At 41.9% G+C, this 26355-nt stretch overlaps 2 protein-coding genes across 3 annotated transcripts; one reads left to right on the top strand and one right to left on the bottom strand.

Annotated features, from left to right (window-relative positions):
* Nucleotides 1-1255: 1255 nt before the first annotated feature.
* On the bottom strand, nucleotides 1256-6243 carry oaz1b (ornithine decarboxylase antizyme 1b). Its single transcript, XM_084034776.1, is given in 6 exon segments — nucleotides 1256-2311; nucleotides 2443-2528; nucleotides 2888-3060; nucleotides 3727-3813; nucleotides 3815-3866; nucleotides 6041-6243. Coding segments are annotated over 6 exon segments (654 nt in total). The 5' UTR covers nucleotides 6166-6243; the 3' UTR covers nucleotides 1256-2180.
* Nucleotides 6244-8485: 2242 nt separating this feature from the next.
* ermp1 (endoplasmic reticulum metallopeptidase 1) lies at nucleotides 8486-25673 on the top strand. 2 transcript variants are annotated; one of them, XR_014598888.1, is made up of 16 exons: nucleotides 8486-8835; nucleotides 11059-11363; nucleotides 13283-13410; nucleotides 13561-13666; nucleotides 14220-14366; nucleotides 14523-14615; nucleotides 16659-16871; nucleotides 17053-17273; nucleotides 17581-17755; nucleotides 17984-18174; nucleotides 18592-18744; nucleotides 19120-19322; nucleotides 19448-19563; nucleotides 20176-20339; nucleotides 21182-23127; nucleotides 23182-25673. XR_014598888.1 is itself a non-coding variant. In XM_084034660.1 (15 exons), exons 1-15 carry the CDS (start codon nucleotides 8561-8563, stop codon nucleotides 21356-21358), a joined length of 2667 nt encoding a protein of 888 aa, XP_083890786.1. In that variant the 5' UTR covers nucleotides 8486-8560; the 3' UTR covers nucleotides 21359-25673. The 2 variants fall into 2 exon arrangements, 1 of the variants encoding a protein (XP_083890786.1); XM_084034660.1 differs by having other exon boundaries at nucleotides 21182-25673.
* Nucleotides 25674-26355: the final 682 nt, after the last annotated feature.

Raw genomic sequence — 26355 nt, 5'->3', positions numbered from 1 at the left:
ATTTTTTATGGCCTTTTCCCTTTAGGTTCCTTCCATAGATGTTAAACAGGCAGTGTTTTTGCCTGCAAATAAAGTGAATTTTAAGCTTTTTAGCTCTAAATGAACATGTTATCACTACGATCTGAAGTCAAAAAGTAGTGGAAATTACATTTCAAATAGAGCAGGTCTACAGCAGACTACACTGTGCATGAAAACACATTCATTTGATTCTATTTATTACAGAAGACATTTTGACAAAAAATCAAGGATGGCTAAATCCCATCTCGCTGTCTCAGTTGGAGGGTCCTGGTATTGTGCCATCATTAATGTTATTTGCACCTGTGCTCTTCCAATAAGGCAAAATGACTGCAGTGGGAAAAAGAGGAACATTTTGCACAATATTGCCTCCGCTTCATTAAAGGTGAGCTGAAACGGCATTTCCAGAGCATCTATCTTCCGTATGGTGACGTATTCCGAGTGAAAAGATGAGCTCACGACCTTCAGTTCTGTATGGTTGCAGATTGTTTGATGGATGGATGGATGTTGGTTAAAATTAGTGGGCACTAGATGATGTAAGCACGGAAGAAAAAAATAGTGGATTCCTATTTGAAAAGGACAAAGAAAAATATATTTTGTGATTTTTCTTTTTGGCATGTCATTAAATAAGGGCATAATATGACCAAGGATGTTCTCTAAAAGGGTTATTTCCAATGTTGGAAATAACATGAGGTCACCACACTACTGTAGTAATCATAAATATTTAAGTTGTCATGCCCTAAAAGGTGCAGTTAACTAACACACCATCTGTCAAGCACAGACTGCACAGATACAAATAGGTCTTAGAAGTCGGGTGAAAAGACTCTCACTTCCATGGGCCGTGCCCCGAGCAGTTTGACCACATTTGTTTGGGTAAATGGCAAATCTTACACTGATGTATACTGCAGATGCAACTTTAAAAATCAGCGGCTTGTGGTCATGCATGGTTCCGTGTCCTGTGGAGCCTCCTGGTGGCGTGAAGACACAGGATACGCTCTGGATGTCTGCTGTTTTGTAACTGACCTCATTTCTCTTCAGACCGATCAGCACATAATACTAGTTACGTTATCACTGGGAGCTATTAAGAGCTTTATAGTACATTCTGTTAGGTTGTAAGGATGTATATAAATAACTTTTATAGTAATATATGCTCTTTTAAAATCCACTTCCACCTGAGTGAGCTCTTCTCCGAGTTTAGTTTAAATGCTCTGATGAACCAATACAGGAAGTAAACAATGGATTTGTTTTCATTTTGTTTTATTATCACAGAAGCACAACAGGTACCACTATGCAGGTGAACAAACTCAACACTATCATGAAAAAGAAGTTAAAAAGGAATGCTAATAAAAAAAAAATCCAATCATAACATCACAGCATTTTTATCCAACCTCCAAAACAACATCGTCAGAAAGAAGCAAAAGCACTTTGGATTATTTACTGTCCTTTCGCATTGTACCAATACACTCATGGTAGGATCTTTAACTTGAAAATGAAGCGTCTACATCACACATGCAACGGCATTCATCTTTTCACCACCTCTCGACTAAATGGATTCAATACCCAGCAATGAAGTACCAATTATTGGGGCTGTCACTCACGTTTCAAAAATATTAAAGAGGATGTTGGTGCCACAAAAATAAAACTGGTCCCACTGAAACACGATTGTTATCCAATTCAGAGAGAAAGGAAATGGGACACATTTCTTAATAAGCCAATCAAAAGAAAGCTGGAGTACCCGAGTGTAAACCTGATGACCTTTTTACTGTACATTCAAGAAATGAAGACTCCTTCAGCATAATCTATCATAACAGAAAATATAAAAAAAAAACAAAGATTTAACAAGAAATGCACTTAACTTATAGCTATGACAACTGCACTGTGATTGCAAGTCCAAAAAACAAAAGGTTCCCTCCTTTTTTAGTGACAACACCAATTTTTCGTCGATGAAAACAGTATAATAAACAGATGGTGGAAACAGGAGATGCACATCTTACATATTCCCTTGAACACAAAAAGCATGGGGGGAAAAGAATACTTGCATACAGAGAACTACTGTCAAGGGGTTTAACACAGATGGTGTGGAGTATGAGTAAACTGGGATGGACAAACATACAATAGGAAGAAAAAAGGGAAGTAAGCAGGGGGTAGAGGGGCTGTCCAGAGGGCTACTCCTCATCCGAGGAGTCCCTGTCAAAATTGTAGGCCATGAAGAATACATCAGGTCGAGGTGGGACGAGGGCATGGCCCGGTTTCACAATCTCAAAGCCCAGGAAACTGAAAGTACGCACCAGTTTAGCTGTAAGAATAAGATTGGGACAACAGATGTTAAACGCAGTACGAGTCGCAACACAGAAATCAAAAATAATCATGTTCAAGTTGTCCCAATGACAACGGTATGTTGGGGAAAACAGGACCGTCGGTACGTACCACGATCATCTCTGTTCTTGTAAAAGCAGACAAACACACTGACAACTTTCAGATGTTCTTCAGCATACTCTAGGAGAGCCGCGAAACTGGAGGGAGAACAGGGAGCAGCTTAGGTTAGAGAAAGGAACACAACCCTCTAACATACAGGCACAAAAAAATAAAATATCATGCACATCCTATAATAACACCACCAAAGTGAGGAAACCTTCATCTTTAAAATCGGGCTACACATCGACATGAACATGTTATCAAGGCTTGAAGATCTACAGGTTCCAAAGGTCCAATCATTTTTCTGTCATCTTTTAAAAAACATGTTCCGTACCAACTATTACTAAATATGTTTGACTTGATTTTCGTGCTTGTTTACTCTCCAGTAGCATGGCTCACATGTGCCTTTATTCCACTTGTGGACTCTCCTGTTGCTAACAATCTGGCCTCCCCTCACCTCTCCTTGCTGCCTTCAGGAAGAGGGTCAAGAGGTATCTCCACATAGAGTGCGCTGCTGCTTAGGAAAGCATCCCACTGTATCGTCTTGGTAACAGTGGGATGACTTTGGAAATGGAGTATCCCAGGGCGACCATTCCCTGCTGGCTCCTCCGTTACAGTCAACTTTCGATCCTGGAAAGAAACAATGGTAACATCTGAAATCAGCAGTGGGTGGCATTAATTGTGTCGTTCAGATCCAAGTATAATCTAAGTAGTATGGAAATGTTGCCAAAACAATTACATGCACACGTTGGCCCCGTTATATGCTGCCTGCAACTCTGGCCAAGCAGGGCAACAGTCCTTACATATAAACTGAACTCTGGAGGAAAAAAAAAAAAAGCGAAAAAGAAATCAAATGGTGATTTACTGCTGAGGGTTGGTGACTGAATAAAGTAAAAACAGGGTGCGCCTTCCTCTGACATGCAAGGAATTTGACTCAGTTTTTTCATCTCTCTCAAAGTACTTAACAGAAATAGAAGGAAAAAACTGTGTAGGATTTATACCGACAGTCATATACTGACAGTCATGTGACACAGATGATTTGTACACAATAAGAAAATGTAATTGTGCATTAAAAACTTTAAAAGTACAATCTATAACAGCAACAGTGAGTAACCGACACCGGATCAGGCGCCAGGAAATGGTTTAAGCTCCTATTTTTGACACATTTCTTCCTCCGAAACCAGCTTTCTCTCATTTCTGCATCTGCGTTATAGTTCTTCTGCGTTCTGTGTGTGTGTGTGTGTGTGTGTGTGTGTGTGTGTGTGTGCGTGTGTGCGTGTGTGCGTGCAGACTTACTGAGTGGAGTAGCCGAGCTGAAGGAGTGTGATCCCGTGTGCCATTCCCTCGCCCACCTGGGATCTTCAGGGGTGGGAGAGGGGCATCAGGAGCACCACAGAGGCCCCGGGTGGCGGGTACTACTACAATGCAGGGACAGGCTGAAAGGGAGGACACAGAAAGGACATAGTCACAAATAAAATTTGCATTTTCTGTAATTCAACGTGTACTGTATATTACTACATGTAAATAATTGCACATTCAGGATTACGTCAACCTCAAATACCCTATGGGGCTCGATGGACAAATATGGGCGTTGACCAGTTTCTCCATTGTGTACCAAGAAGAATTGACACAATGCCATATAATGCACACACAGTATATTCTAAGATTAAGCTAATGAATTTTAATTGTCCATGCAGTTGCTCAAATAACTACAGGCTGTTGGCTTTATTACTAATAAAATGTAATATTATTCAATACTGATGCAAAGTTTCTGCAAGTTGTACATTTTACCTAATACTGCAGCTACCAACATCTAAGAGCTCAATCTACAACACATGTTACACAAGCAGTCACGGGTGCTCTTTCAAACCACTTACAATTCCTGTTCCACAAAACAATGGCACTGTGTTTACAGAGTTGTTAACTGAACTTTTTAAGAGCGGTGCACCAACGCAGCAGGACGGGGTGGAAGGCAACCAACCAAAGATATTTGCTGCTAAAACCACAAAACCAGACTCGGATTCTTGAAGTAAAAATCTTTGTGTTATGAGCTGAAAGAGCCAGCGCAAGTTGAAATGCAAGCAGAGCCCCTAAAATCTACTGAACGCCCCACAAACGATATTTTTGTGGTGTAACAATTGACCAAACTGTCAGGAAAACATACTGCGTCTTGTGCCTTATTAAAGCTAATGAAAAAGACACTGACATAAGCTCATCTCAGTAGGGGATCATATTAGTAACCAACAGTTACATTTGGTGGTTATTATTTATTGATTATTTGTTATAATAACAATTACATTTTCCTAAAGCATAGGGTGATGTTATTCAATTACTTACATTGTCCAAACCATGAAGATGCCTTTGTTGTATTATTGAAATGTCTGACAAAAGTGATTTTTTTTATTATTTTAATCCATATTCCATTAAAGGCAACATTTTACAATAACAAAAAACCTAAAGTTATTGAGTCCACTATGATATGACAAAGAAATGCTCAAAATTCCCAATTAATTTTCCAAGTGATTTTTTTCTTTCCTTCACATACAGCATTACAGTACTCTGTATTAACAGCTATCACTTCAGTCAAGTGGTTATCTTTCTTGCCTTAGACTGAACGTGTGGTTGCATTAAATAGCTGGGTTCCTAATCAATATTTTCGATTACTCTTTTTTTTTCTACCTACACGTTTTTAAGGACTTTTGTAAATTAAATCAACAGCCATGTCCGTCCTTTTCGGTTCGTTACTCGACGGCCACGTAGGAATGGAACAGACCACACATTAGTTTTAAATATTAACGACAACAACCCTCTCTGCCTCCGGTCGGATGTACAGTAACTTCATCCTGCCATCACGAGGCTGCTGCTGCTGCGGTAAACTGTCTGTTGCGTAATGATTCTTGTCAGTTCACGAGTTTAACGTACACCTGACGACTATACGTGCAAATATTTACCCTGGCGGAACCTGTTCTCTCCGGCCCTCCCTTTACTAGATCGACAAAGTAACGTGAGCTCGGGTCACGTTGTCTCGTTATGCGACAAATCCGTATCATACGGATTTAACAAAGTTACGTCAAATTTACTTAATAAACGTGAAAAGTCGGGTTGGTATTTAAATGGGCTGACGCGAGAGGAACCGAACAATCCTATTTAAAACCGCTCGGTGAATGTTCCCCGAACTAAACGGAAGATATGCCTAGCTTAAGTTATTTGTTATCGTTCTCCTTTCGCAACTTTACGTCAACTACGTCGTAATGTTGATGCTAGCCGTTTAGCTCGCTGGCGAAGCCAACTACTGTGACGTATCTCAAGTTCGACATGGTTTATAGCTAACGTTAGCTCATGTCGTCTCCAGGGCCAACATCAACATCCGTACCTTGTTTCAACATGACATTATTATTTCGTTTTTTAAAATAACATTGTACTATAGACGCCAAAACACACAACAATGGGATGTTATTTATACAGCATATTACACACGAAATGTACGTTGAAAGTAAAACGCGTTTTACTTCCGCTTTTCCACGGTTGCAAGCTACGCTAGTTTAGCCACCCCTCCCCCACATCAAGGTTAGCGGTTAGCTAGGTGAGGTATTTTTCATCGTTTACTTACTTCCCAATAATGTCACAGATACCATTACTCAAATCCGCCATGGTAGTTGAATACTGTTGTTTTCCTTCTTTCTCGCGAGCAAAGCAATGACTGTTTAGGATCCGCTGGAGGTTGGATTTTACCATCCGGCCTCGGGTAGAGACACGACGGGCTGACTGCTCTCTGCAATGCTCGGCAAGCTAATGATCGTTCGGAGAGTCGGAACTGGAGCTGTTACCAAAAAAACAGCAGTCAAGTCACCAGCAATGAAGGTTCCCTTTAACGTTTCCGTTGCATTGTTTTGTCTTTGACTTAAAAATATTAAGAAATTAAGAGAAAAAACAAGACTTTATATGTAACATGCTTTTAATATACCGTGGTTTATACAACATTTCATTCATACAGCAATTTCTCTGGACTGAGGTAGTAGTAGTTGGTCTCAAAATAGTGTAATTTAATCACACTGAATTTTCAAAAATTCTGTAATCCTCTTATAAAACATATTTTAGTTGTAAAGTATAAACTCCTTGTTTCTATTGACAGCACAATTGATTATTTAATTAATTAAATATCTGCAGAAATGCACACCTTTTCACAATATACATTGATGGATATTGTTGTTAAAGCATAAGATTGGGGCTGTTTTCAGAGTTGGCCTTTCTGCATTTACTTTGTTTACTTCAGTTCAATTTCGCTTTCATTGTTATCAAAATACGTTCCCCAATAAATAAAGACTGGGGCTTTTATTTTGAAAGAGGAAAACCCATACTGAGCTAATAGCTTGTAGCTTCTTTAGCTAACAACAAGCTAACGCTAACCAGAAACGCTAAACGGTGGAGATTCTACTCTAACCTCACATCAGAAAGACACTTGTTTCCATATAATTATTAGCCGCTCGCGTCATTTGGACACACTTGGCAGCAATTAGTTAATTTTATTGAGCGGAAGTTGATTTCAGTGTAATTAATAAGCCCCCTGCTTATGCAGTACATTTGAAAGGGCCATTTTATACCCATTACTGACTACATGTATCTGACAGCAATAGGAAGGCCTACTAATTACTTTGCTAGATTCTTTTTTAGGGTTTTACTTAAACATCTGATTTGTTCATCGTATATTATGCATTAATAAATAATATATCCGTATCAGTAATGACTGAGCGACTACAACACAAATTAACTACTTGCATGTTATTACATCAATCATATGAATATAATAATGTAACACCTGGGTACTATTTTGCATAATGCGTCAACATCGTCAAAGACTTCTGCTTTTGAGATGTGAAATGCATTCTGTTGCTAATACGTCTGTACCTTTCTTATGTTACATTCTGAATGTTTTTACTCGTAGGCTAATTGAGTATGCATGGTTACTGAATTGTCAGATTATAAGCTTTTTTTCGTAACTGTACTTAAATGGCTGGACGATAGAAGAGATGTAACACGTTTAACGTTTTGTTTGGAAGTTTAAAACTTAAAAAAAAAAAAAAAAAGCATGGTGATATGAGAAATGTCAGCGTGCATTGACTAATATTATATTGTCCACTCGGTGGCGACAAAGCAGCAGATAAACCGCGTAGCCCTAGCATCGAATCATAACATGATATCAGTTCAGCCAGCAACAGTTTCACTCGATGCAAAATAAATACTTTAATACATTTATGTTGATGTCTGTGTTTAGACCAATTGATTACTTTGCTTAGGAAATATTTCATATAAAGCTTAAAAGTAACATGTATATTACATATTACATTTCCTATGTGGCTCTATCAAACTATACTCCCGAAAACTGTATATTGGACATTCAATACGTTTATGAATAAATGTGCTTTAATCTTTTTAATTTGTATCTTATTATTTGTGACAGCTTGTTGTTACTCATTGACAAGACTGCATGAACAAAATCTGCAAAAGGTATTTAAAAATATAAAATGCTGCTTGATGATGATGATGATGATGATGATAATAATAATAATAATAATAATAATAATAATAATAATAATAATAATAATGATGATGATGAAAAACAATTATAAAACATACACACTCTGAAATGGACCTTTCTGTTTGGGTAAAATGTTATTGTTGAAAGGCACTATGCAAATAATTTAGCCTTTCTTTTAGTTATGGTAATTGTGCTGATAATATTGATATACTTGCAGGGCTGTGACTGGTACTGGGGGTGTGGAGTTCATCGAGTTCATGTTAAAGGAGCAGTTCACGAGTGAGATGAGACGATAATTAAGTTGCCCCTCTAACATTACTAAGCTGGCTATTTTCATATTTAGGCAAAAGGGCGCACATTTCCGCGAGTAACGTATTTTTACGTTAGAATTGCTACGTAATTATCTAGTGTATACTTATACGCGAGAGAACAATTCCGTGCGTAGATGTCCTCCACTCCTCTGCTTCTCATTTTTCGAGCGTCTCGCCCTCGCGTTGAAGTTTGTCCCTCAGCGCGATCCGTCGTTCTTTCAGAAAAAAAAGAAAAGCGACGCCTGAGGACGACGCTTGCAGCTGATGTACCGCTGGCTCAAAAATGGAGAGCGACACCGCTGTCAGGAGAATAAAACCCTTCGGTATACATAATTATGGAGCGCAAGATAACGACGGTTCCCGGGAACGGTGCGGGGATAACGGCTACAGCGGGGAACCGGAGAGGAAGCCCGAAGTGAACCTATATCTGCTGCGGGAAGGGCTGGCAGTTTCCCTGGTCTCTGTGTTTATTTTGGTGCTGTGGGGACTTGTTCATTTGTCGTTACAGCAGCTCGTCATTGGAAAGCCAACCGGCGAGTTCAACGCAGTGAGAGCCAGGTGAGTTTTGTACCCCGCTTACTGCAATGTAAACGTTGGCTAAGACCCAGCTAACCTTTCCTCCAGTTTGGCAACAGACCCGCCTAGAAACCACTACCGGGTGTCCCCTCCACCTCCACCTATTTACCTCCGAGGTAACCTGCAGGACAGACAGCTGTTCGAACCGTGTGTAGAGTGTGGAGATACAGCAACCTCTAGGACTGGTCTTTTACATGATGCAGCTTCCATACAGTCAAAATCTCTACCACTAAAAGTGGAAAATTATAACGTAGAAATATTATTCTATAAATGGAAATCTAAAAACACAAAAAAGTAGACATTTTTGGTGGGTAATGTTTATTTGTAGTCTATCACACATTTCATACTCAAACACAGTTTAAAGTGCGTTTACATATGATGACACTAAACTGTAAAATGCATTATAAAAACAAATGTAATCTGAATGTTTGGGTTGTATTAAACAAATAATTAGAAGATGTCAAATCATTGGGGGATATTCCAAAGGGCAAAGGTGACACTGGATTTCTGCGAAAACTACTTCTGCTTATCGCTGCCAAAGAGAATGAAACAGAGATTTTTGAGATTGTAAAAAAAATCAAGTTGATCAGTAATGAAAATCTGTTGCTGCCGCCAATTGTTGGCAGCTATTAAGCATTAGTCAAATGATTTGAATGACAATGCAAAATTGAATGTGATGATTTTGAAAATCAATTGTTGTTTAAGTTCATTTACAACTTCAGAAATGGTGAGGGGAAAGCCACACTGCTGACCTTTCATTTCTATATGACCCCCCCAATGAAACCATTAATAATAATTAATAATAAAATGCTGCCTGCATGACGATAGAAAACAACCTTCTGTTCGTTCCAAGAAGCTGTTTAGATTAAAAACCTTTTACAGTGCAACATTTTTATCCGATTTTCATTCCCCATGAGAAGGGGAGACAGGGATTATGGTCCTGAATCTGAGGGCCTCCGGCTGCAGTTGAGCTCTTTCATGTGCTGGCCGATGGGATGTGCCATCAATTGGCTGGTTGCACCATTAAATGAATCAGACATGCTGATTAGAGCTCTTAGCCTCTTTGGTCACAATGACTTTCAAGAGTCCAAGCCCAGCCAGTCCAGATTTGAATTCTGAGCCTGAGTGGGCTCATCAGACTCTGGCATATTCATATGGCTTCACCCACCGTGGTTAGATAAGACACATCGTTAATTTGTCACCTTGAGCATCAGCTAACGCAGCAGCAGCACTCCAGCCGATGCAGGCAGAGGAGCTAACGTTGGCCTTTATTGAACAGCTGCAGCAAACAACCACCAGCACCTGCTTCTGCAAAGACAAGATATGACGCATCTGTTTTTCTTGCCATATGAGTAGTTTGGCTTAATTTCCTGTTTCATTCTCCTGAGGGAGTCTGAGTAGTGACGAGGAAGACTGGGGTCAAAGTAAGAGAAGTGGTCCAAATTCTGAACTCAGCTAGCAAAACAAAGACGGGTTGCACCCTGTTTATTTTTAAAACTGAATTAAAAACACATTCGTTTTAATTCTTTGTCACTTTCATTTACTACTACATTTACTCATGCAGACCTTTCATTTACTCAGTTCCTACATGTGTAGCGTGTGGGATGCTGTGATTTTGAACCCACTAATAAAACAGGCACATAAAACTGTATAATTTTTGAAATCGCCAGTATGACTCGTGCAAATATTTATGTGTATTCATATTTAATATTTTAAACCCAGACATGAATCACAATGAAGGGGAGCATAATTGTTTGGCTGGAATATATTTAACAAAAATAACTAATCTGCTAATGAACCAGTAATGAGACACTTCTTTGACACGGCGAAGATGTAGACGATCACATAAACACCAGACTCAGTAGAGATATCTGAACTTGAACCTGGTTTCACTTCAGCTATTCATTTAAGTGTCAGCCAGCAGTAACGATTGTAGCACTCTATTATCCACTCTCCTGTATGGTACACACACACACACACACACACACACACACACACACACACACACACACACACACTGCAATAATGTCTGCAAGCACTCTGACTTCTTGAAAAATCATATTGAAACCAGAACCTTGAGGTGGTTTTGAAAAGCAATCCATGGAGTGTTCTGCTTTAATAATGTTGTGATGGAAAATGCAGGTTTGGTTTTCTGTCTTTTTACAGCGTCACAATATTGTCTTTCTCTCCTCCCCCACGATCTAGACGGCACCTGGAGCAGATTACCAGCGTGGGCCCTCGTCCGGTGGGCAGCCACGAGAATGAAGTCCTGACAGTGGGCTACTTGTTGGAGCAGATCGAGAACATCCGGGTGGAGACGGCAGCCGGCCCCCATCAGCTCAAGGTGGATGTGCAGCGCCCCACCGGCACTTTCTCCATTGACTTTCTCGGAGGCTTCACCAGCTTTTATGACCGCGTCACCAACATCGCTGTCAGGCTAGAGCCTAAGGGTGGGACGCAGCACCTCATGCTGGCCAACTGCCACTTTGATACAGTGGCCAACAGTCCAGGTTAGACAACTGTCCCCGTCTCTTGAAGAAGTCTGTCTACTTTATGCAAGCTCTTACTGAAGGCACTGAAAGAGATTGAGCTTTATTTGAACAGATTTAGGGACTCGGTTTACATGTAGGTACATGCAGAAAAGAAACTAGAATTACCAGAAAGTAAAAGTTGTAAAGTAAATTGTGAATCTGTTGTTTCTGTAGAGCACTTTATAGTATGAATTAAGCATCATGCCCTGAGGGTCAGTCTGTCGGTCCACCACTTTGGTCCAGACTGAAATATCTATAAGATTAGGACATTTTGTAAAGGCATTAATGTCCCTCAGAGGATGATGCACACTGACGTGGCGATCCCCTGACTTTTCTTGTAGTTGTCATTTGTTGTTCACAGTGAAAGTCTCTGACAACTACTGGGTGGTTTGCTGTGAAATCTGGTTCAGGCATTCATGGTCCCCAGAGGGTGAATTGTACACTTTGTTTTAGGAGTCCTATATGTTTTTTTTGACCAAATACTTCCCAGAAGTCTCAGCTGTTGTAAGTTTGGTGATCATTAGCAGATGTTAGCAGATATGCTAAACTAAGATGGCGAATATGTATTACATTATACCTGCTAAATATCAACACGCTAGCATTCTTGTTAGCATGCTGATGTGAGCGTATAGCGTTAAAGGATCTCTGCCACATGGATCCTGCAGCTCTTTTCCTCACAGAGTGCCATGAGGTTACCAGCGGCTGTTTTATGGTGATAATACCCTCACTTGTGTCTAGTGTGCTCTGTAGTCATGTGGCTCACACTGTGGGAAATTAAGCAATGCAGGAAATTTGAGTGTCCTAAGTGCACTAAGCAGAAACCAGGGGAAATATCTAGATGGCCCAGCAATACATGCCAGTTAATGATAGAAAGCACATTATGAAGTCATATTCTATTTGTCTTTTGTTGATTCAGGAATTTTTCGCTGTTTCACTCCACACCCATGGGCCTGTAGGAGGGACATATTTTTTCACTTATCAGGCACACACACACACACACACACACACACACACACACACACACAAATGTGCGCACGCAGCTTCACCAGAAATAGGAAATTCATCCAAGAGGTGTGGACCAGGAAGATACACATACATATTTTCGTGTCCACTGTTGCCTGCTAAGACTTGGATTTCTTGGAATTGGCAAACACAGCCAGAACAGCAAACTGATGAGTCAAATATCTTTATAATGGCTTTTTATCGAGTTTAACGCTATAATATGTACATTTGAAGCATTCAGGCTTTGCTTTTTACTTGCATTCTTCTTCTCACAGAGCTTTTTTTAGGACAAGGGTTAATATGTAGCTGACATAAGTGGCAGCGACGGAAGCATAAATGGTACCCAGATACACGGTGACCAGGCTCCTACCCTCACCTCGTGAACACATTGAATCCAGAAAGCTGGAGCACATGACTCTGATCTTTGGCCATTTCCCCCCCCCCCCTTTTCTTCTCACTTCTTCTCACTATAAAGGGGTTTCCTCACGACTAACCTGTGTAATGTCTCCGCGTCACATGCCCTGTTCACATGCTCTTTTCTTCTCATCTTGACCCCTTTTCCTTTGTGCTTTAACCGTTATACAAGCAGTCAGGGAGCTGGCTCCTTACATGCTAGCCGCATTCTTCACAAGTTTGCACTTGGAGGCCTACATCATGCATTCTCACGCGTTAGTTAGTTCATGAGATTCTGATGTACATCAAGAGTCATCAGCTCTATCACCTGCATGTTTTCTAATCTCATACTGAGCCACTGGGTCAGGACAGTAGGGTGATGTTAGTTAACAATTGAATGTCTCTGTGTGTAAATGCCAGGCCAGCCTGAGCTTTTGTTGCAGGATTTTAGTATTTTTGACACACGCGCCCCCCCCCCACACACACTGGTTTCCTTGTCTTAGGTGCCAGTGATGACGCAGTTAGCTGTGCTGTGATGCTGGAAGTGCTCCATTCTCTAGCAAACCAATCGACTCCTCTTCATCATGGCGTCATCTTCCTCTTTAACGGCGCAGAGGAAAATATCCTTCAGGTAAAATAAAAGTTACGAGGACACGTTTTACACTTTCAATGTCAGACTAGCCTCATTAAGTCGACAATGCCTCCTCTATTTTTGTTTTTCTCCCTCCGTTACATTCTTATTTTCTCCCAAACTCTTCTTTTTTTACCTTCTCTCCGTCAGGCCAGCCACGGTTTCATTACTCAGCATCCGTGGGCCAAGCAGGTGCGAGCCTTCATTAACTTGGAGGCGGCAGGTGTTGGGGGCAAGGAGGTTGTTTTTCAGACAGGTACTCAACCAAACAAACGCCTCACTGTTTGTTTATTAGCAGGTTCTTCCTCCGGTCTCTTCTGCATGTTTGTTTTGCGTATGTTTATGTGTGTAGCCATCAGCGTTTCTGTTTCCTGTCGTTGAGAAAGTGCAAAATGTGAGGTTGAGACACTAATGCAGCCTTGAGTAACACTATGTAGTTTCAGTATGTGGCCTTACTCCAACCATCCATTTACATTCATCTGCAGGCTGCAACGATCCCATATCTATATGAATTACTCGCTGCCTGATTATGGTTCTCAAAGTGCTTGAACATCGTATTTATATTGTAGACATTATCCGATGCACTCACTGATACACGTGTCATATACATTATATGTGTTATATATTAAACAAGCTTAAAGGCGTACATCACACAACCACCAACAGCTAGAGGTAAAGACAGGCGGCTAGAAACAGGGTTATAGAACCCTCATGTTATATAGAATCATTACTCTTTGTGCCAAAACCTTGAAAAGTACAATAATTGTCCAACGTGTCAAATATCCTAAAAGCCTTTTCTTCCCAAAAAGGTCCAGAGAACCCGTGGCTGGTCCAGGCCTACGTTCATGCAGCCAAACACCCCTTTGCCTCCGTGGTTGGCCAGGAGGTCTTTCAGAGCGGCATCATCCCTGCTGATACTGACTTCCGCATCTACAGAGACTTTGGTAACATCCCAGGTAATGCAGAACAAGGTCTTCAGAGTATAGAACTTAGTAGTGCCAAAGTTGTTGAAAATATGTGGCTGATAGATATACAAATCAAAGTTTTTTGTCTTTTTTCCTCCCTCCTTATTTATCTTATTTTGTGTATGCATGTTTTTTCTTTTTTTACAGGCATCGATCTGGCTTTCATTGAAAACGGTTTCATCTATCACACAAAGTACGACACTGCTGACAGGATCCACACAGACTCCATCCAGCGAGCCGGTAAACGGCACACACACATGCATCTACGTAGACCTACACGTACCAATCTTAGATTGAGGTGTCACCTCAAGCTTTTATTTAACACTCCCTGCAAATATATGCAGCGCATGTTAGCTTGTGGGTGTGTCTGACTGCCGAGGAGAGAGCGGTCCCTGCAGCAGTGGCGGCTACCAAACGCTGTTTTTCTGACATAGACACAAACACACACTGTCCTTTCGTGCATTGACCCTCAGTGTCAGACCGGTCACCAGACTGCTGATCTCATTATTTCCCAGCGAACTAAGAAATGCATCCATACAAACCTTGCAGCCTCAGCAGCTTGTGGACATCTCTTCTCAACATGTACAGTAGCACACAGCGAAAGGCATACATTATTAGGGAGAGAAAGTGAGATTTCAGAGGTAGGTAGAAGGTATATTTAGTCTGTAGAGAAGGAGGCAGAACGAGAGTAGATGATACACTCGTAGCTCTGCTGTGTCGATGCCCATCTGCCTCATTCAAATCTCTTTCACGGCTCTGCTTTTCAACAAAGTGGGTTCAAGGTGCAAGGCTAGCATCGCTCTTATGTAGATTCACCGCATCTGTTTGCAGTAAAGTTGCTATATAAACAAGAGTGTGGCAATATAACTCTTCAGTGTTACCGTGCAATAAAATTATTATATATGATGTTCTTTTTTTAATTAATGTTATCATGGTTGCTTTGCCATAACAACATTCATAAAGGAAAGTTGTGGGTAAATTACAAAGACAGAATGGTGTCGCTAAGCAGTGAACCCAAACGGAACAAGTAGATGTTGTACACTCTTGTTGTTTACTCTTTTAGGGAACAGTGGGCCTACCAGGCGGAAGAACAATGGAGCTCTGTCTCGTGTGTGTGTGTGTGTGTGTGTGTGTGTGTGTGTGTGTGTGTGTGTGTGTGTGTGTGTGTGTGTGTGTGTGTGTGTGTGCCGTTAACTGTGCAGACATGCCGGCAGCAGCACATTGACCAGCTCAGATAAAAGAAACTTGGCCTTGGGCGGGCACTAACCCACACAACGACCTCTTACTAATCCTTCACATAGCCAGATTGTTCTTCTATATTCAACATTATGACTGGAGCCGGGAAATCCACTACATGTCCCATATACTGATTTATAACTTTTATATAACAACAGCAGGACATTTAGGCCATAAATCAGACACACACACACACACACACACACACACACACACCTCTATACCCTTTGACACTCTACCCCTCGGGGCATGAATCATGTTTGCTCACACGCAAACATACACAAACACTATCAAACACTCTACAGTAGTGTATCTAAGACAGACACGTGTATCCTCTCTTACATATCCCTTCATGGGAAATGGTAAGAGAATAGCTGTGTGTTTGAATGGTAACTTATGTGGGGGAGTGTGACGGGGATTTTACATGTAAGAGAATGTGGAAGTGTGTGTGGGAGAGGATAGTGTTGAATGTGCAAGATCACACGAGATGTTTGCTAGAGCAACTATATTTCATGGCTTCCACACATCTTTCAGAACTGTTTATACTGTAATTGCCAATTAAATGCTACATTTGTTTTAATTCAATTCAATATTGATTAGGCCCAAGGCTCCATACACAGTAAAACACCTTCATTTACGAGTATCCTGTTCACTATTTACATGGTGTCCGTGTGCAGTCTTATTACTGCTATTACTGTCTGGGCGGCCGTGCAGGAATGACAAAGGCCATTACCTCAGTGCAGCCCGTCCCTGCTGGTCAGAAGGTGGTCTGAGTCATCAGTAAACTCTACTGCGTTTGATGTGTCAGCTCTATCAAGGACGAGCCTCTTTTCTCACATCAAACCGTCACTTTCACATGCAGTCATATTAACCTTTCTATACAGTCCTGGTTCTTAGAGTGGATCATATCCTGCTTGTACTCTGCGGTTGTCCAGCGGATGTTCTCCAACTCTGTGCTGCAGATGTCAATGCAATTTAAATGAAGCTTTGATGTGTAATATTTCAGCTTTGAAACTTTTCACCTTGAAACTCACATCCTGTTTTCAGGGGACAACATCCTGGCCGTCCTGAGGTACCTGGTAACGTCAGAGAAGTTGGCCGATTCCTCAGAGTATCGTCACGGCAACATGGTATTTTTCGACCTGCTGGGGGTAGTTGTGGTGGCTTATCCAGCTCGTGTTGGCACCATCCTCAACTACATGGTAGCCACGGCAACCTTCCTCTACCTGGCCAAGAAAGCCTCCCTGCCAGGCAATGGGGGTAGGTTGCCATTTCCTGTGGTGGATGCATGTTATGCCATTTCCTGTACTGGATGTGTGTGTTGTGTGTTTCCCCCCTTGTGGGTTATTCAATTGTTTTTCTTGCAAACTAAGAACGTTCTAGTCCTGACTTCGAATCCAAATTGCGTGTTAAGTCTTTATTTTCTATTCATGTCTTCCAGGCGGCCGATATGTTCGGGATCTGGCCTACGCCACAGGCGTAGCAGTTCTGAGTTGGTTCGTCACCCTGATGTCGGTGCTGATCGTTGCTCTGCTTGTCACTCTGCTGGGCCGCTCCATGTTCTGGTACAACCACTTCTATGCCTCCATCTGCCTTTATGGGGCTGCTGCCACGGGCAAGATGGTCCTCATTCACACGCTGGCCAAGAACTTGTACTATGGAGTAAGTGTTTTTTTTTTTTTTATGTAGTTAAAGTTGGACATTTTGGGAAATAGCTTTACTAAAATAGACTGTATCCCCCTACAAAATCCACCTATCAGCACCTCCGCTGCATCCAGTGTTTATGCTTAGCTAAGCTAACCAGCTAACCTGGTGTGCTGACACATGAGCTCCATTATATCATATCAGCTTAACTTTGATTGATGTTTTAACACTGCTGTACACTTCAGCTGATTCCCCATCCATCAAAGCATCATACCGTAGTCTCTAATCCACTCACATCCATCCCTTCTATGTGTTTTCCATGCAGGGTGTCCGTCTGGTGGAGCTGGGTGATCTCTACTTTGACGTGAGCTTGTTGCTGTGGTGCTGCGGCCTGGTCTGGCTGACCCACCAGGGCCTGTGTTCGGCCTATGTGCCCATGCTCATGGTGGCCTTCCCCCTGCTCACCAGACTGCTGCTAGCAAAAGAATTTAAAAATAGAGGTGAACGCACAACTCGACTTTATTTACAATGAATGTTATAGATAATATAGGAAAAAATCTTACATCTTACATATATCTTACATTTGTAGGTACATTTGTATGAACATTTTACATTTGGTTGATTTGAATAAGTGGTATCTGTTATAGACAGAGTCAAGAAATAAACAGATAGATCCTTGGATTATTCAGTTTAATCCAACTAACCGTAACCTCTCCATCTTTCTGCAGGAGCATCAGCCAAGTACAGTGTGCTCTATCTGTTGGGCCTGGCGTTGCCTTACATCCACTTCATGTTCCTCATCTGGGTGGTGTTTGAGATTTTCACGCCCATCATGGGGCGCAGCGGTACAGAGATTCCTCCTGAGGTGGTGATGGCCACCCTGGTTACCCTGGCAACCATCTTCCTCTCCTCCTTTTTTGTGAGTATTCCCACATTATGTACAACGATGAATAACAAATCTGGATTTGTAGAATCACCTTGAAATGACATAGGGGAGTGTACGCAGGGCAGAATACACATGACCCGGCTGGTTTATTGTGTTGTTCCCGGCAGTAAAGTTTGAGTTGAGCAGTTTATTGACTTTCATTGTTTGACTTCAGATATGTAAACCAACGGCTGTGTATAGTTGGCTGACTGAGTAGAACATATCTTGCAGATGGTGGCTTAGGTTTTTTTATATTTATCTTAAGAGTATTTATGAAAAGTAATCTCTCTTTTTTTATTTATTTTTTTACCATTAATGTTCTCATATTTGTTGTAATTTCAAAAAAGGATGCAATGTACATCGTTCAGTTCTCCACTTCAGTAACATATTATATTTCTCCGTCCGTATCAGCTTCATTTCATCTACTTGGCACGTGGCACTAAGTGGATCCTGGCTGGTCTGGGTTCAGTCTTCATCTTCATGTTCCTGTTGGTGTCCTGTGGCTTCCTCTTTCCTTATTCGGGCAGTCCAGAGAGCCCACGCCCGAAACGAGTCTTCCTGCAGGTTCCATTCTTCATTTTGGATTTTGAATATGAAGCAGTTTCCATGTTGTTTGTGTTGTTTTTGTTTGGCCTCCGCTGACTATCCTGCAGTGCAGGTCCGGCTGCGTGCTTGCATGATTAATATCTCCTGTTGGGAGCAGGTGAAACATAAACCCCCTATAGAGCATATTTGTGTGGAACTGGGACACAGAACACCATGACGTATCTCCACATGTTATCACGATTAGATAAAAGTGCTCTGATTCCAATCCTTCACCTGCTTATGTAAATGGCAGAGAGCTCTATTAAGCAATTCTGGCAAGAGCAGAAACTCACTCTGTAAAAGGAAAATGTGCGCTTAAAAATGCTGAAAAATGTTGTGTGCACTCTCCTGCAGCATACAACGCGGACCTTCCACAACCTCCAGGGCCAGGTGGAGAGCCAAGACTCGGGTCTGTGGATCAACAGCTTTGACTACACAGGCATACAGCACATCACACCCCACATCCCCGAGATCAACGAGAGCATTCGCACCAGTTGCCGCGAGGACCGGCCCTTCTGTGGTTACCCCTGGTTCCTGCCCGTGAAGTCCCTCAGCAAGTCAGTAACGCGGCCTTGTAGCCGGCAGCATTGTTTCCACGCTCTTTGCCTTCATTCGCTTGATGTAGTTGTATACTTTATACTTTGTATTCTTCCTCAGCTCAAGTATTTTGATGTATTTGCAGGAAGAACTGGTACCTTCCTGCTCCAGAAGTGTCTCCCACCTCGCCAGTGGAATTCAGCCTGCTGTCCAGAGAGGAGACCAGCTGGGGGACGATCAAGATGACCTTCAGTGTGAAAGGCCAGGACACCTTTTTTTTAAGTTATTTAAGGGAATGAGGGGGGGGATGACAGGCAGAAAGGTCCGCCGGTCGGATTCGAACCCGAGGCCGCTGCAGTGAGCCAACTCTACCAACTGAGCTATCCGGCTCCCCAAAGCCAGGACACTTAATGGCTAAATCAATACAAATACTACACTATAGACACAAACTCTTTCTAGGACTAGTTGGCAGAGATGAAAATAATGAAAAAAATTGGCTGACAGCAGCATGTTCACAGACAGGGATGGCAGAGCTGGCGGGCATCCTGAAAATATGTGGCGACGCAACACTTGGGAGAGAGTTTACATCGGCACTAGGATTATGTATGAAGAGAGATTATGAAACATAAAACGTGGCAATTGAAAGCTCAGCCTTCAACTTGGAAACATTACTGGACAAAACAAGTTTCCATCCTCTGAGCTGTAAGGAGATCTCAGCCCCACCTTGTTGGCTTCAAAGCATCCCAGAAAAATGACATTTGGCTTTGTACTCCATATCCAAGGATCCATATCCAGAACAGCTACTTTAGCGTGCAATGCTATATATTTATAAGTATTTTGTGTGTGTGTGTGTGTGTGTGTGTGTGTGCGCAGGCCCCAGCCACATGTCCCTGTATCTGATGCCTCATCGAGGAGCCAGCCTCTCCACCTGGTCCTTCGGTGACGGAACGCCTCAGTTCGACTTGAGCGGCGAATATTTTGTCTTCTATTCCCACGGCCTCGACGCCCCCACATGGACCTTCTGGTTTGAAATACAGGTACCGTCCGTCTGCAGCTGATGGAGCGTTCTAAACATTTCATTGCCGCTCTCTTTTGTATTGATTGTGTTGTTGTCCGTTCGTGCCATTATGGTGAACATGATATCTTAGGGGTGAATGTCATTACCTCTGGCACAAACGTCCTCATGCACTCAAGGATGAACCGATTAGAATTTGGTGACTTTGATTCGGTCAACAGGACATACGACAGACTATACTATGATGTTTTATGAAATACTATGCTATGACATTTTATAGTATACCAATTACACTTTTATGACATTTGTCTTTTTTTTATTGCACCATGTAAAACCTCTATAAATACAATGTATTGAAACGATGACATAGTAGCCAGACATGGATGTAAGGTGCAGCTCGAATGTTTTGGACACAACAAGACAAGATGCTAAGCTAAGCTAACGTGAGAGAGATATGGAAACATCTTTTAAAATACTTTTCCTTTCCTACAATATTAAATAAATCAGGAGGTGCTGCTGCTCCTTTGACAGGCTTGCAATCCATCCATCTTTATGTCATTCTTTTCATTCCTCACATATCACATAGCTATTCGCCTCAGTGTGGGATGTCTGCAGGAGATTAGCTCTTGGTAGGACACTGGACTGTTTTAACCATTATGTGCTCTACTGTTTTTAACAATTGCATGTGTTGAAACGAACTCCGTAACCTTTTAAAGACTCTTTTCGAATCCATTGCATGAGCTAAATCCCATGCAGCACAATCAAGCTAAAGACGAGGGGATTTTTCTGGAACAACTGCAGCTCTGGTTCTGGTCTTCCCACATGTTGATTCATGGTGTTCCTTCCTTTCTCCCCCTCCGTCAGCCTCCCAGGGACCCGGACCCATCAGGCCCAGAAGGGATGATCTCCGTTGCCATCTCCACCCACTATTTCTTTGGGCAAGACAGGAGGACTGCTCAACTGGAGGAAATCCTCCTCAGGTTCCCCACGTGGGCTTTTCCCTCGTCTTGGGTCAGTACCTACGACATGTACCGATACTGAGGATGCCACACAGCACAGAGGCCGACGCCGAGGAGAGCTGAGGTTACTGAGGACCAGCCCTGACGCCTTTTTCTCTCTCTGACACAAACACACACTCCGACACGCACTCCCGCTCCCTCCCAGTCTGCCTGAGAGACCCCCAACACTGTGTCAGTAGGCTTAGTAGCTAACCGACCAGGAAGACGCGCTGAGGCTCGCCAGAGGTAAGCTGATGGGACAGCTTACTCACTGACTAACTCGACGACCGACGCACTGGCCACCACAAGCTGCGTGCTCACTCCTGGGTTAGTGAAACAAAGGGGTTACGTTTCTTTTTCTGTACTCAATCTGTCGTGCCTTTGCTTTATTCCATCCACCTCACATTCCCTCGCGCTCACTTCCTCCCGTTCGTCCTCTCTCATGCTTCCTGAATGAATAACGTCGCATGGCTACTTCCCCCTGCTCTCTCGTTATCAGCAAACCACTCGGGCCATTCTTAGTGTCTCCTCTGCAGGAAAATGACAAACCACCATAATCTGCACTGAAGGTGTAGCGAACACCGCTGGTTTGCAGAAAGTTGTGCCCCTGTATTTCAAATGAGGAACACCCACATTCTGCTTTAATGGTCAGAGAATCTGCCGTGCAGAGGCAGAAAACAGCTGGCCAAAATCAAAATGTCAACATGTCCTTTTAAGAGTAGCTTGCCCGAAGCTACGTTTTTTCTGCCCGATGTGTTCAAGCACATGTGTATTAATTTTGGGGCTTGAAGCGACCAGAAATCACAGGGAAACAAGGACCCGTGGAGGTCTGAATGTCCTGAGATTTCAATGTCCTGGGTGGAAAAACCAGCAATGCAACTCCACACTCATTAACAGCATCATTGTCAGTCAGCTCGGAGCAACTGCTGGTTCTTTACAGTAGCAGCTACTGTAATAGTAATAGTTCTGCTCCGTGCTACGATCTGTCTTCAGCAGCATCGAAGAATATCTGTCATAGACTAAACGCTGAATGGAGGAAATAATGGGGAGATACACTGATACTGTAAATAACCGTTAGTTGTTGGTTGTAAAGGAAAGTTATTGAGTTATATGACTGATGATGAAGATAAGTTAATCACTTTTAGCACTAATGGCATCAAACTAATGGAGTAGCTACGGAAAATGACTGAATACAGAATTTATATATATCCAAGTTTTAAAAATGGATGATGCTTTATTTTATGGGTCTGTAATTTTTGAATCATTTTTCAGAAGTTTCCTGGAAAGAAGTGGTTTCCTACTAATCGCATGGAAAACCATGTTCAGCCAGTGTACCTCCAATAATTCCCAGCTGATAGTACAAAAACAAATTGGTGCACAGGCAAGCAGACAATTCAACACACAACACAACATTCATTTCAAAATCAAGTTTGCATTAATTAATGACAGAATATTCACTGAACTTTTCTTTAAAGTTATGTCTTCCCCAAAAACTGCTGCCTAAATGGTAACTAAATAGAAATTAACAGACCGGTAAAATGAAGCGTCATTAAAAGCAGTTGTATACAGATAGTTTTAGGGGAATGAACTGTAAATAATCTCTGCTGTCGATGGACGTTAACTGTAAAGAAGGAGCTTGTTAGCCAGCCTTGGTCGCATAGGATTTCCAGCTGAGAAACATCCAGCATTCAACCCACTTAGGAGTCGCATTATGTCCAACTCAAAAATGTATACTTATGCACCGGTGCTGCTGCCAACAGCTCATATCGTAACTCCTTCTGTGGCGTGTGTTGCTCATATTTCTTCACTCATGTGGAGCTGCGTTTTTGTCTCGTTCCACCTTGAGCTGATGTATCACAACCACAGTTAATGTGACCTGTTTTACAAGCCTAGTCCACCTCACAGGACACCGTAGTTCAGTTGAGCTACGTTACACTAGAGAAGAGGTGGACCGTACCACATGTTGGCCACAATGGAAGGTGGAGTCTTATAGAGAGATACTTTCATGGTGGTGCACTTGGTTGCTCACGTGAAAAGTGACAGAAACAGTTGTGCCAAGAATGGAAAACGAGAGCTAGGCCCGATCTCCATGTCCACACTTTTTGAGCCCTTTATAACCACTTTCCGTAAGTCAGCATCGATGCAGGGAATTACCCACAAATCATGGCGTCGAGGTTACCAGGGAAGGGCAGAGTAATTAAAACAAAGGACATATTAAATTAACACAGAAACGTTAAATATTTCATATGGAACATTAAACACGTAGACATAGAATAAGAGCATTAGGCTACTCATTCATCCATCATTTATCATCATTTATTTTACTTTAGTTTATTGTAGCCGTTTTACCTAAAATAAGTAAAAAGATTATTTGACGTCTCGTCTGGGAGGATAAGAGACTGGAAGACGTTCCAATCAGGCTGTAAAATAAAAACCCAAACTTTCAGATAACACGTTTTGTGTCAGCAAAGTAACGTGACATGCCAAGTGCCGTCCCGTTTGTATTCCTACCATTTCAAGCCCTCACAGCCTCTCACACACAGGTGACGTCAGTAAAGTCCCTGAGGGTTCAGGGTTTACGGCTTTAGGGGGGACACTGGGAGAAAAGTTGCCACTTTCTCGCGGTGGAGGCAGGTTGAACCCAGATCTCCCCAACCTGACGTCAGTATCCTGGAGCCTTCACTGTCACCACTACCTCCACAACGATCAAACCTTTGTGTCCGACACCAACAGCTATAGACTGACTTGAATGTTACCGTTGGGAGGATTGGAATGATTCGGCTAGCTAACGTTGGAGGGAGATTATATTTGATGGTTTATAAAGCATCATCGTGTTTGTCTGTGGGCTACCTCCGTGTTCTGCTCAACCACGTGGAGTGCTTCTGATTTAATATTAAAAGAACTAAATCAGGGGCGTCTCATCCCTGCATTCAGTCCCACGCTCTGATGAAATCTGTTCGCATAGTTGCTGGTTGACAGCCAGGTAGACGCCACCTTTATGTAATCGGAGGTGGCATCGCGTTCGTCAAGACTTGTGAGATTGTTTGCAGCCAATTTTGCAAAATCGTCTTCTGCACCCGTTGACGTGTCGTCGTCGTACATGTCCGTGTGGCTTCAGTCTCACAAAATAAGAAAAATGCTGGCATGAAGGCGGCCTTAACATTTTGTTTCCAAAGAAACACTAAATGTTTACTGTTGTGGACACAAACGTCTCCGTGGTCTTAAAGCCATCAGGTGCTGCACTGTACAGTTTTTAATGTACGTGAACTGTTGTCTGCTGGGAAGTTTAAACGTAGTCCTGTGAAGATACACGTAGCTTTTGTATGGATTCTGTGTGACGAGGACGCTCCCACAACTCACAGGAGATGATCGGAATCCGTTTCATTGAAAGAGGTGTCTCTATGGGAGAAAAAGCTTTATTAACAAGTGTAGATGGATATTTAAAAAAAATGTTTTTGTTTGAGACTGATGGAAAGCATGGAAACAAGTTTTCAAATGTATTCAACAAATGTATTTCCACTAACATTAGTTGTATTTTTTCATTTGAACAGACTACCTGTTTGTAACCGACCATTTCTGTTCCACCTTAAAATGTGACCGTTTTGTTTTGACTTTTCTTCACAAGTTAAATGGGATGACTGCTGATAAATAACGAGAGGTGCGTTTGTTTTTAATCAAAGCTCGAACACAGGAGGAACTGCTGTAAAAGTGGGGCGGAGCTAACTGTCAAGCAAACACAGAGCGCTGCTAGAGAGCTTACCGTGAATAAAACAAACTGCTTTCAGAATCAACTAAACCTCTAACGTCTTAATGACCTGACTGAGCGCTGCAAAGTGTGTGTTTTTGTTGTTCAGTGTTTAAACTCGCACTTTGACGTAGCTTCATCTTCATCAGCCGGAGAAAACGAATCAGTCACAAATGTTCATATCAACTTGAGAAATATATTCTTGGATACACATTGATATGTCTTAATGCCTGTGGTTGAAGGATGCCCATATTTTTTTTTTAATATGTTTAATTTACAGTTTTGTTTTTCTTTTTTTTTCACCCATGCCTATTTTAACTGTTCAGTTGTTGTTCTAAAAGTTAAATTCAGATTTTTTTTTTTATTTAATAGACTGATCTTTTTGTGATTGATTTGACCATTTTTAATTCCTTGAACTGCTGTTTTGCATTTAAAAAAAGTTGCATTTTTGTCTGTCAATTGGAATGACGTGATCGATGGGACAGCTGTGATTTTTGGGATTGATCTGGTTACAGGGTAATCCATCTGTTGAATGGACGGGATGATTTTTACTTTATGCAAAAAGCTTGAATTGAATTAGCACTTGTACAGCAATTAAAAACGCTTACGTTAACACTGGTGTTTGCACTGTCCTATTTACAACACATGCACTCACAAACAAAAGAAAATGCAAGCGAACGAACCATTTTTAAAAATAATTTATTGGTCTTTATGTACAAGGAAAAAAAATTAAGTAGAAAACCAACCATGAGTAGAAAAGGCAAATGTACAAGAGAGTAGTATCTTTACACTGCATTGAGGATGTTTGCTGCTGCCACCCCAGAAATAAAACTTTTAAACTGTACACAGGAAGTGACGCCCGAGTACCACAAGACGCACCTGACCGACCGCTCCTCCAAAAACAAAAAACACACACAAAAAAAAAACCCATCTGCAATATACATTTCCGTAGGAAATTGTCTCGTATGCCGTCAGCATTCGTTTTGAGCATCAATGGTTATGTTCCTGATGAGAGGGATGGGGTACGGGACGTTTACTGGTTTTTTTTTCTTCCCCCTTCTGCATAATAAGTCAAGCACTCAATCGAAGCAACCGGTGAAAACAGAAGGCCTCTGGACGTAAAGTCTTTGGTTCGTCGTGTTACCGTTTTCAAGTCAAAGAAACGTACAGCGGAGCAGCTCGGCGTGGCCGTCGGCTTGTTCAGAGGGGAACGAGGGACGCTGACGACAGCACATCATTTTGCCCTTTCGTGGATAGTGAGCGTTACAACAACACAGGCGGTTCATAGAAACAGG

This window comes from Eutrigla gurnardus (assembly GCF_963514095.1).
Source record: "Eutrigla gurnardus genome assembly, chromosome: 19".
NCBI lineage: Eukaryota > Metazoa > Chordata > Actinopteri > Perciformes > Triglidae > Eutrigla > Eutrigla gurnardus.
Note: the sequence above shows the minus strand (reverse complement) of the source record. Positions and strands in the feature narration are given on the sequence as shown.